At 43.0% G+C, this 12,853-nt stretch overlaps 1 protein-coding gene across 2 annotated transcripts in view; it reads left to right on the plus strand.

Annotated features, from left to right (window-relative positions):
* Positions 1 to 12,853, plus strand: part of Megf10 (multiple EGF-like domains 10) — a 157,073-nt gene that overhangs the window by 109,317 nt on the left and 34,903 nt on the right. For both annotated transcript variants that reach the window (XM_087592318.1, NM_001100657.1), the window contains 4 exon segments: positions 6,679 to 6,853; positions 8,106 to 8,226; positions 8,979 to 9,142; positions 11,480 to 11,582. In XM_087592318.1, coding sequence (XP_087448444.1) covers positions 6,679 to 6,853; positions 8,106 to 8,226; positions 8,979 to 9,142; positions 11,480 to 11,582 — 563 coding nt within the window.

A 12,853-nucleotide genomic window follows, 5' to 3' on the forward strand; every position in this document is an offset into this window, starting at 1 on the left:
CGTGCAATAAATGTATCCAAGCCCCTTTCTGTGTAACTAATAATAAATCTAATGCAATGTTTATAGTTAACATGGTCTTTAGGCTCTGTCCATGTACACATTGATATATGAGAGCCACAAGTTTGAGGAGGGGTTAGTATAGGCTAGCATTAGTTGCCTCACCACAAACAAACGATGCCAAATTTAGTAGCTCAGGCCACCAGGTATTTACTAGCCAATGACTTCTCGCTGAGTGGCTTAGGCTCGGTGTGGGAGTCTCTTCTGCTATTTGTCATAGGTTCACTGGTCAGATCCACTGAAAGCTGATTGGTCCTGGAAATGCTCACTTTGAGTTTGGCATTTGACTGGACAATAAGAAGGACTAGGACCATGGAGCTTCCAGAAGGGTAGCCTGGGCTCATTTTAGCCACCTGGCTTCTAAAGGCAACAATAAGCAGGGCAGGCTCTAAGATTTGAATACCTCCAAGCCTTTGTTTGTGTCATGTTGCCCAATATTCATTTATAAGATGAAACAACCCTTACAAATGGATCAAGATTCACTGGACTCCATCTTTTCTTTTTCCTCTTCCTTCCTTCGTTTATCTGTTGTTTGTTCGTTTATTTGTTTATTTATTTGGATGATGTATTATTGTATAGCCCTGGTTGACTTTGAAATGTGTTATGTAGACCAGACTGGCCTTGAATTTGGCCTCTGTTTCTTTTTAAGAGCCCCACCCCCAATTGTAGCCATTTTATCTTTTAATCCGTTATATAGTTGAAATTAATTTAAATATATTTACAAGTGATATTAATACTTTGAATCATAGTGAACCCAAAGACATTTTTACTAACCTAGATTTTTCAGGTGCAAAACTAAGTTTCAAGGCAGAAATGATTTTGAGTGCAAAAATCAACCAGTTTAATTAGACTGTACATAACATGTATATCAATCCTTATTAATAAGGACAGTCAGTAGCCTTGATCAATCAGTGTGTGTCTTATTTTGCAAATACCATCTGTTCTAATTTGCTTTCCTGTTGTTGTGATAAAGACCATGACTAAAACCAAGTTGGGGAGGAAAGGGTTTATTTCAGATTGCACTTCTACCTAATACTCCATCACTGAGGGATAGCAGGGTAGAAACTTTATAGAAACCTGGAGCAGAAAGGATAAAGAAGTGGTGCTTACTGCTCCATCTCTGCTCATGCTTACGTAACTCTGTTGTATCGTCCAGCCCACTTCCCTAGGGATGGTGCCGCCCACAGTGGGCTGGACCCTCCCACATCAATCACCAGTCAGGAAAATCCCTCACAGACATAACCATAGACCAGTCTGTCAATTCTTCAGTTGAGGGTCCTTCTTCCCAGGTGACTAAGACTGTGCCAAATTCACAGTCAAAACTAACCAGGATGCACCCAGTCGTCATTGCATTGAGTGTAGTCCTCCTATAAGGAAATGAATTAAAGGAGATTCAGTGACATGTTCCATTTTAGTCAATATGTTTTTTCAGTATTGAGTATTGAACCCAGGATCTTAAACATGCTGCAAGTATTCTATTACTGGTACACTCCCAGTAATAAAACTCGGTATTTTTTACTTTGAGACAGGTTCTCAGTAAGTGTCCAGGCTCACCTTGAATTTATAGGCTGGCCCAAGCAGTCCTTAAACCTGTAATCCTCCTGGCTCAGCCTCCTGAGTGTCGGGGAATCACAGACCTATGTCACTAACCTCAGTCAATATCATGTACGTCTGGATGCCTGTTATAAGTTAGCTATGAAACTGAAGAACTGCTTTTTAAAGGTGCTTGTATTTATATGCATGTATAAAATGGCAAACATTTCCACATGAGCTTAATCATATTCCCATGTGTAAAGCAATTTGTTCTTTAGACAGAATGCAGGTGGGAAGTATGTCTGTCACCCATGTTCTCCAGTCTTCCTCCACGTGTAGGTCTCGCTGTCCATTAACTGCCTGTGTGAGAGTCCGTTGAGTGCCAATGCTCTGGTGTCCTATACTTAGTGACAAACTACAGAATGCTGATCCTGGTGTCCATCAGTCTGAGATCCAGTGTGCTGGACCACCACTCACTAGGGGCCGTTGAATATCATTTTCTTCATCTAGTCCACCATTTACGGTTCACATAGTGACTTTTATTTTGTTTTGTATTAAGACCTACATAAATAATACTTTTTTTATCTTTTTTTCGAAGCTGGGGACCGAACCCAGGGCCTTGTGCTTGCTAGGCAAGCGCTCTACCGCTGAACTAAATCCCCAACCCCTAAATAATATTTGTTTAAGTTGTAAGTCATTTTTCTACCAAAATGTTCTCTTTTAGCAAGTCAAGATAAAAAAAAGACTTTATTTTCTTTTGCTTTTCTCAGATAGGAAGTTTTGCTCATATAAGTTTGTTTTCTTTTGCAATCTTGCTGACTTTGGTGCACAGTGTTATATCCTAAATTTTAGATGTTCCTTTTCATGCCAAGTCTCCCCTGACGGCAGTTCACAAATTTCCTTTCCCTTCAGATTCCAAACAAACTGACAAACCCAGGTTGAGGTCTGATTCAGCCATAACTGTCCTTGTGACCCTCTGAATAAGCCTTACCCTTTGCAGACCTCAGTTTCCTCACTTATGAAATGGGACCGTGACTTTAAGTCATGGAAACTGAGATTAATGATGCATGTAGATAATTCAGCAGGGTGCTGGCTGTGAGTGTCTGTGTTCACTTAGTTTCCCTTCCGCTATTCCTTATTTCCCTGGGCAGTTCCCTTTAATTTAAGACTAACACTTTTGAAACAAGCCTTAGTGGAAACCCTGACTTTGGACACAGGTACTGTATTGGAGAGCCTTGTGTCATGTCTCAGAGAGATGAGGGAGAATCAGGTTTCTTATGAAAACTGGATCTGGAGTTGGCTCTGTCCTTTTCACCTATTTACTCTGCTGTCTTTTCTGTGAGCCTACTGTGTGCTAAGGATGGGTAGCAAGAGAACTTAACTCTTGCCCTCATAGATCTTGTGGGGACGTCAGAGCAAAGTAAATAGAACACTTTTCAGCCTGAGAGGTACGTGAGGGAGAGGAGGATGCAGGGAAAGAGAATGGATAGACAGGACAGACCACATCTGGATGGGTTTCTAGGAAGAGGAACTGTGTCAGCTGAGACCGAGGACAAAATGGAGAGAGGGGCGGGCGTGGGGAAAGTAGGGAAAGCTTCTTCTAGATTGAAGCTGCTCTCATGGAAGCTCTTAAGTAGAAAAGGCTCGGTGCTTTTGCAAGCCGAAAGAAATTCAGCATGGCAGAATATAGAGATAAAGAGAAGGCCGCCATGACAGGTATTTCATTGTTGGAGAGGAGAAGGTGCAGAAATGTCAACGGCTGTACCAGGACAAGTTAGTTAAGCCTGTTGTTCTAGGGTAAGTTTTAGCATTCCCCTCTCCACTCTGTTTTGGTTGATTTTTTGTTTTACCAGACCAGGTTCCCCTGTGGGTGTAGCCCTGGCTATCTTGGAACTTGTTCTGTAGACCAGACTGGCCTCAAACTCACAGAGATCTGCCTCTGGAATTAAAGGCATTCACCAACACTACTGGAAATAATGTATTATTTTACTTCATGTGTATGGGTAATTTTTTACTTCTATATACCAAGTACATTCTTGGTATCCATAGAGGCCAGAGGAGGGTGTTAGGTCCCTGGAGCAGGCGTTACAGCAGGTTATGAGCTGTCACAGGGATGTTGGGAATCGAATCCTGATCCTCTGAAAGAACAAACAGTGCTTAGCTACAGAGGCACCTCTCCTGCCTCCCTTTCCACTCTTAAAAGGTTCTGGAGTTAAACAGTATGGATTTTAGTCCATACATTGTTAAGTGGGGAACCTTTGACAAACTTTAAAGCGGAGATACGGAATGACTGACTCTGTAGGTGACTCTGTAGGCGTGTGCAGATACAGGGAGGAATATTGGAAGGCTTGTTACTTCAGGCTTTGGCAAGGCATAGAACAATGTGGAGAATAGAGATGTGTAACGAGGTCGAAAGCAGTTTTGAGTTGAAATGGTTAAGTTCTAGTAACAATTTAGATACAGAGATGAGGCCGAAGGAGTGGTGAACAAACCTCTCTCTGCCCTCATCCGAAAAGCGTCTTCCCGCAGCAGATAGAAGTAACACAGATCCATCACCAAACAGTATGCACAGAGTGAGAGGCCTCGGAGCACTCCGTCCTAAAGGGGAGGTTTTTAACAAATTCTTCCCCTCGAGGCTCAGGAGCTATGCAGAATAGAAGGAAAGAGTGTAAGACGCGGAGGTGATGGTTGACTCCAAAGGAAACCATGTTTACAAGGCTGGTGCACACTGAAATCATAGAGACTGTGGCAGGGCACACAAGACCTGCATACGTTCAAACCAGATAGGAACTCAGCACTGAGAGGGGAACGTGACCTGGGGTACCATCCCCAACCAAGAAATTATCTGCAATCGATACCCACTGGCAAACGGAGAGAAAATCAGTTTTCTCCAATGGAGTTTCACTGGGCATATTACCCACACTCTGGGGCAGGCTCCTGTGCCCAGGAGTAATTAACCAACAAAAAATGAACTCGGTGGTTTGTTTTTTTAAAATTTTTTTGACTGTATTTGCTCTGTTTGGGCATTTTTTGTTTTTGATGTTTTGTTTGTTTTTGCCTTGTTTGTCTTTTGCATGTTTATTTCTATTTGTGTGTGTTTCCTTTATGTTTGTCAGAGAGAGAGAGAGAGACAGAGAGAGAAAGAGAGAGAGAGAGAGAGAACACAAAGTTGAGTGGTTGAGTGGTGGGGGGAACATGATAAAAAATTACATGAAAAAAATTGAATAAAAGTTAAAAATATTTATAAATAAATAATAAAAATAGAGAATAAGTCTTAGCTGGGCACCGTAGTGCATTATTGTAATCTTAGCAAAGGCAGAAGATCTTGATTATGAGGTCAGCTTGGGCTATGCAGCAAGGTCCTGTAGCAATGGGCAAGCAAGCAGACAAACACACCAGCAAACAAACACACCAGCAAACAAACACACCAGCAAACAAACACACCAGCAAACAAACACACCAGCAAACAAACACACCAGCAAACAAACACACCAGCAAACAAAGCAATGCCCAGGCAGATGGAGGGAGGTACCACATACAGGAGTACAGATGGATGGCTGGAGTAGATAGATGTAAAAGAAGAGAAGGATGGGGCCCAGACTGTGACTCAGTCGATCTGAGATGCCACAAAGATGACAGCTGTTTATCCAAAGATGATACAATGACTACATCTATTAATACGCATGTAGATCTAAGTGTGTCTAAGACTCAAACCCTTCTCTTCTGCATCCAAACCTTCCCGAACCAGAAAATCTCAACTGTATCAATGTGTTTAGGTTTTTTTTTTTTTTTTTATGTTTGCTGAGCGTGAATTTGATGGATCTCTTGACTTTTTCCTGTGAATAGTTAGTTGTAGTAGGACTCTAAAAGTACATTTTAAGGAAAAAAGAAAGAAAGAAAACTTTAGAAAATGAAGATCGAAGTATCCAGTCTCCTAGCTTCTTCTGAAGGAGAGAGGGGAAAGGGACGAGAGATATGGACAGAGGGAATACGAGATTCTGGGGTGTGGGGCTGGAGAGATGGCTAGAAAGTTGAGAGTACTTGTTTGTGCAAAAGGACCTGAGTTTGGTTCCCAGCACCCACACAGAGGCTCACAACCATCTGTAACTTCATCCTCTAGGGTATCTGAAGCCTTCTTCAGACTTCTGCGGGCACAAGGCATCCATCATACATGCACGCAGGCAAAACACTTATCTACATACAAAATAAGATTATGGGGTGTGTTGTGGGGTCTGAGTCTTTCACACCAGATAGAAGGCTTGATGCCTTCCCTAAAGTTACTCAGGTAGACAGATCGAGTGAGACGTTCTGTCTTCTTCTCTACAAGTCTCCCTTTCCCCTAGGAGTACAAATTCTATGAATAGTCCTTTAGAAAGACCACTTAGCAAATGTCTAAATGCAAAGGACATTTTGTTTGTCCCATTTAAGGGGAAGGTTTGGGCTTCTTGGGGGGGGGCTCTTTACACAGACGTCCTATTGTCAGCAGAGGTAGTTTGATCGTCAAGGTTTCCCGTGTCAAGAAGCACACATGCTTTGAGCCAGCTTGCCACAGAGTGCTTCATTGTGTCCATTCATTTACGTGAGCATGTTAGCACAGCTGACGTGTCCATTTGCTGCGGAGCAACAGCTGGCCGCCTGGCCTGTCAGTGTGGCTGCTGTTTCAGCCAGCAGCTGCCGCTTTACTGCCAGGTAGATGGACTGGGAGGAGAGGCATCTTGCAAGGTCATTGCTTTTGGAATTCCTTGGATATTGCACAGTGGACTTGGCATTGGATGGAGCCGGTCAGTGTGTGTCAGGGTGCTGCCTTCTGATTGAGTTAGTGCTTTCGATTTAAGACAATTACAATGAGTTTTAGACAAAAGGATACAGTCATTGTACCCTTGACTAGGGCACGAGGCTGATTTCATTCATCAATAACAGCCAGTGTCAGCCAATGAATTAAGTCTCACCACCCATAGGAATTAGGTTTAAACCATGCTCACGGAATTACCAGCACACTTGTGATCATTGAGAAAGCAACATTTGCGCATGCCTCAAGTATCGTGTTTACCCCCAATGACTTGTCCTTTTTTCATCTATGTCCCTCAGCTGTCATCCCATGTCTGGAGAGTGTGGCTGCAAGCCGGGTTGGTCTGGACTGTACTGTAATGAAACATGTTCTCCTGGATTCTACGGGGAAGCTTGCCAACAGATCTGCAGCTGCCAAAACGGGGCTGACTGTGACAGTGTGAGTGGAAGGTGTGCCTGTGCTCCAGGATTCAAAGTGAGTAACTTGGGCTCTGGAGGCTGGAGAGCGGTGCAGGGTGGAGAATAGCCACAGCATGGTTTGTGTGAGCTACTGGGAAGTACAGTACATGTGATCAATCTATCCACAGCACTCATGGGAAGGGAACCATTTGAGATAAGTAACTCTAATAGTCCACCGATGGCTGAGAACACTGATGGAGCTGTCAAGGCATCACTAATGTTCAATACAAGAACACATCAGGAAGTATGACCCCTCATAACTGTTCCTTCTGTACTGGTATTACTCTGACCTATCAGCAGCACAGAAATAGTTTTCTATATGGTTATTAGCTATTATTTTCAATAGTTTCTGTTTGAATTCCACGAAATTTAAAGACTCGACATGCACCAGGTGAACATTTATGATATGTTCACAGTCTATAGCCAGTTGCACTGGGTTTTGAGGCCCCTTTGGGAGTTCAGATCCTACAGATGTACCTGTACAACATGAGCACCGAGTTGTGTCTGTGGGCCCTACGACCGTAGCTATCGAAAAGGGGAAGTGGTTTCTGGGATTCATTTCTTCCCATTGTAAAGACGGTAACACTGAACTCTGAAGAGCGTTGGTGGTCACTCCAGGGCACATAATGTAGAAAGAGTGGTCTGTCTCAGAGCCAAGAGGAAACTTTCCAGAGTTTTCTGATCAGTGTCCCAATCCTCAGGCTGACCTCTGAGTTAACACCTTCTCTTAAGAGTCTTTGTGTCTTTGGAAAGAGATGCCCCTGGGTCACTTTCAGTAGCTCAGTTCTATGTTTAATGCCCACTGTTGGATAAATCGAATCATACCACTGGCTCAGTATTGTCGTGGTTCAACCATTAACAACATTACATATTATACAAGGTGACCTGTGAAGCATTCAGATGTGCAGTGTTTATATTTTTGTTGACAATAATTTTATGGCTAAAATTTATGTGTATACATCTACTTGTGTAACCAATGGAGAAAGGCTTATTTTGGTGTTCTGTTATGAAGACAGCTCTAAAGAAGTCTGTGGGCTTTTGTGGGGGCATAGGTCCTATTTGATACATTATCATAAACATGAGCCAGCCGGGATTATACCTGAATCTCTACAATTTGCTTAGGAATGGTATTATAGCAACTTTCAAAAGTATGGAGTGTTAAAAATAGAGAAGAAACATAATTATCATTACCAAAGTATATTTGTGCTTGTGTTGGCATGGATTCCCTTGGTAAAAATAGCCTGTGTTCTACTGGTATGCTCATCTAGGGAACTGACTGCTCTACTCCGTGTCCTCTGGGACGCTATGGGATAAATTGTTCTTCTCGCTGTGGCTGTAAGAACGATGCTGTCTGTTCTCCTGTGGATGGATCGTGCATCTGTAAGGCAGGTAAGAGTATGTATGTGACTGTCTTATCTAGTCCTGGTCCTCTGACCTCCTAGAGTCACTGGAACCTCTAGCTCTAAATTCACTAAAATCAGTGTGACCTCAGCATCCCTCATCCTTCCCAAGTCCCGAAAAAACTCAAACTCGGTCCTCTCTGAAGTTGCTGCCAGCGTTCAAAGTCAAGAGTCCGTGATTTGGGGAAGGGTAAACAAGCAGACACGTCTATGCCCCAAATGGCCCAACTTGGAATCATGACAAGCAGTGCAGCCAGCACAGACTTTGTGTGGCACAGAATGTGTCCTCCGCACGCAGACGCGGCCAGGATCTTGGAAACACATTTTTCATAGTTAATGGCTATTGCTTCAAAGATAGGGTCAGTCTTCCAAAAACAAGCCTTCCGTTTCCTCTCATATAAACGGACAAAGCTTATCCTCCTACCCCGAGCATCACAGCGCGTTAAAGGTGACCTCACTCCACATTCCTTCCCAGGAGCCCACGGGATACTTCTCAGCATTGGCATCCCTGACCGATCACATGGCACAGTTGGCCGTTTGGTTCTTCGGGGTTTCCTTTTCATTTCTGGTCTAGGCCTTTTGTGGCAGAGCCAAGGCTGTCTGCTACTGCTGGGACTGGGGCTGGGCAGCGCTATTATGCATCTCCAAGATGTCTGTACAGGGAGACGTGGCTTGGAAGGGCTCAGTGAAGCTCCCGGTTGCCTTTGTTTTCTCACACGCTCGGTCGTTCTTGTCATGCAGGCTGGCACGGGGTGGACTGTTCCATCAGCTGCCCCAGTGGCACATGGGGCTTTGGCTGTAATCTAACCTGTCAGTGCCTCAATGGCGGTGCCTGCAACACACTGGACGGCACCTGCACCTGTGCGCCGGGATGGCGAGGGGAGAAATGTGAATTTCCCTGCCAGGTATGTGTGCTCTGGGTAGCCATGCCTGGAGGACTATGCAGGAGGGATGGCTTCTTTGTATAGTTTTTTCCCCTCCTGACTGAAGGTGAATGGGTATGACTCGATCTTCAGTAACTATTACAAGACTCGAAATAGACAGAGGCTTAGAAAGGGATCGAGTGGAGATCAGCTAGGCATGTCTTAAAGAATATCTCCTTCTCTCCTTTTGTCCCTCTGCTGATCTCCCAGCCCCCTTGTGCAGCATTTTCTGGTTCTTACACACTCCTGTCTTGGTGGCAGCAGGACAGCAGCACTGGTCAAACACCCAGTGTATGCCTGTCAACTCTCCAAGTATTTTGTTTCCATTATAATGGAAATCTGCAGGCTTTGGGGTGGGAAGTGACAGGGGGTTGAAAAGGGGGCGGTGGCTGGTGTCACAGAAATGTGCACTGGAGTGATGAAAGCAGGTTTGGAAACAGCCTTGGCTAATGTAAATATTTCTGGAGGCACGGGAGTCTCCTCGGTGCGAACTCCCTTCCCTTGACCTAATTTGGAGACGTGCATCATTAGAGGCATCTCCCTCCATAGCTGCTGCGAGGCTGGCTGACAGTGAAATAGGGAGCTCTGTCGTAACCTGTTGCGTGCCTGCTTTCCAGAGCACTTGACTGGCTTCTTTTCCTGTTTGCATCCTGCTTTCTTCTTGAGCCATCAAGCATCCTAGCAGCAGTGATGTGTTCTCTGCCCCTGGGGACATCATCAGATGACAATGTGACCCCACCCCACCCCCACCCCTGAGTTGGGCCATTTCAGAGACTGGACTTCCACCAAACCTTTTTCCTCCTCTGGGCCTCCTCTTGTTAAGTACAACCCATTTTCTAAAGGAGAAAGGATTCCTGACCTGCATTATTCTGTGCTCCCCAAGCCCCCAGGAGTTAAGCAAGCTTTGCTGTGTCTGTTCAGAGCAGTGAACCTATTATCTATGCCTGGAGGCATAGTTAGGTTGCCTTTTACTCTCTCATTACAGACAAAGTGGAAACCCCAGTGTAAGCTGCCCATCGTTTTGTAGTAGATGTATTAGTGAGTCTGATGGTTCAGGGGCTTCTGTTACAACAGAGCTAACCGCTGTGCAATCCTGTCCAACATTAGTGGAGCCTAATAAGTGGTCTAGTTGGTTTCTTTGCTTAATAAATCATTTGCCTAGGCAAATGATTACATCATCGAACACCCGCTGCCTGGTAATGCTGTTTCCCTGTTCCCACCCTCAGTGACTGGGCTGTTTTCCTCATTGTTTGGGTGATACAGAGACGTTTGTAGTACCCTACACCAGTCCCAAGGATCTGGGGTGAAAAATAAGATTTCCCTCCAAATAGAAACATTTCCATTTCTTTCTCATGAATCATGCCCATCGCCCAAGAGTTTACCCTTCATTGGGCTACTCACCAGTAGCATGTGCTTGGAGGGGTGAATGAGGAGGCTGCCGATGGAGTGTGCATTTACAGCTCTGAATCATAATGTTCTCCACAATTTAACCTCTTTCTGGAAAAAGAAGCAGTGTATTAAAGAAAATTATAACAGATTTTCATCTTTCTTTACTATGTCATGTATTCCACTGACAACTTAGAGAAATGAACTTAATTCAGATAAATATATGTATATATACACATATATTTATGTATATATTTGTATATATACACATATATGTATATATTAATATGTATATATACAAACACACAGGCACACACTAAATAGATTAGATCGATAAGTACAATAGTAAGTAAATAGGTAAATATAGATGTTATTACAGTAAACATAGCATACTAATAATCCAGTAATAAAATGTATAGATCGATATGTTACTATTTTACTATGTTTCTATGTAACATAGATGTACTATAGTAACATCTATGTATCTATGGACTTACCATCTATCTAATATGTCTAGCCAGTGTGTACCTGAATGTTTTGGACAAAGACCTCTTTCTCCTCTAAGGAAGACAATAATAGGAAAGACTAAACTATGTTTTAATAATAATTAGAGATAAATGAACATTTTTTTATGAGTTGTGCTAATGATAAGAAAAGGCTCTCAGTCAACTGGCATGCTTATATATTGTATATATGCATATGTATGTGTTGGCCTGAGTGGTTTCACCATGCAAATCCCCCGACTATTCTTATCAGAGATAAGCTAGAGTTGAAGCGGTTTTAAACTGCTACCTTCTCAGGCTTGCATTTTGCATCATGGGGAGGGGTGGTGTGATGGCATGTTCCTAAGACACATGTCAGAGCCCTTGCTGTTTGCCGTCAAGTGAATACCTAGGCTTGTCATTGCTGGTTTTAATGTCCTCTTCCTCACAGGATGGCACATATGGGCTGAACTGTGCTGAGCGCTGTGACTGCAGCCATGCAGATGGATGTCACCCCACTACCGGCCATTGCCGATGCCTCCCTGGATGGTCAGGTAGGAGCTAGGGCCAGTGTTTGAAAGAGATAACCAACACTTTAGTATCTAGTGGTGTTACTTACTCCTTCAAAGAAACACACACAGCTCAGTGTTTTGTTTTGTTTTTTCAGAAAAAAATCAAAATGCAGTAAAGTCCCTAGCAAGGGACACATTCTTACCATGATTTGTCATACTTCTATTGAGCTGACATGAAAGATCTAGTTGCTAAAATGTAGGCCAGCAAGATTTCTGTGATATATTTTGAGTATTAAGAGAAAAGAAAACAATAAAATAAATCCCCTAGAACTATAATTAGAATCACCATAGAGATAAAACTATTAATGCTACTAATATAGTTCATATAAAATGTTGAATCTCTTTCCTAGAAATTAAAGTTTAAAAAATGCATCTTTCTTAAAAGTTTGAGTCATGACAAATCCGTGTTATGACCGAGCACGAACGTTCTAAACAGTAGAAATCCTTCCTTGTTTTATGTGGCTTTATGGCTCCAGCTAGGAAGTTTATCAGAGACACTGGAAGAAGAGCGATGTTTTCACTCATGATGTACAAGTTGGCTTAGACGTTTAGTGCCATCTTCAAAGCCCACAGTAAATCCTGAGCGAGAACTTCGCTCTCCTCATAGGGCCACTTTGCATTCCCACCAGCATAATTGAGTGTTTCCGTATCTCCGCCAGCACATCTGTCGTTCTGGTGGCATCCGTCTCTGTGGGTGTGAAGTGGCACCTCTTTGAGGTTTTGCCTTATGCTCCTCTGGTGGCTGAGGACCCATTCTGTGCACTTATTGGCCACCGATACATCTTCTTGGCAGAAATATCTACCTAGATCCTTCATTAATTTTTAACAGAGTTATTTTTCTTTATATCATTGAGTTCTAAGATTATAAGATTGAGTTCTAAGAATTATATAAATTCTTTACCAGACACGATTTGCAAGCATTCCTTATTTTTTGCTTTTTTTTTTTTTTGTTATTTTCATAGTGTTCCCTGGAGCAGAGGTTTTTATTCTGACAGTCTACCTTGTCTAACTTTAACATTTTGTTCCCTTGTGCTTTTCGGTATCAATTCTAAGGAGTCAAGCTCTCGGAGAGATGGCTCAGTGGTTTAGAGCACTGGCTGCTCTCCCAGAGGTCCTGAGTTCAATCCCCAGCAAACACAAGCTTCTCTCTACACAAGATAGATAAATAAGTAAATGCATTTTAAGAATTCTAAGGTATCATTGTTTTAACACAAGATTTTAGAAGTTTACTTTTGTGTTGTCTTCTAAAATTT

Source organism: Rattus norvegicus, chromosome 18, assembly GCF_021556685.1.
Source record: "Rattus norvegicus strain SHRSP/BbbUtx chromosome 18, alternate assembly SHRSP_T2T, whole genome shotgun sequence".
NCBI classification, from domain to species: Eukaryota; Metazoa; Chordata; class Mammalia; order Rodentia; family Muridae; genus Rattus; species Rattus norvegicus.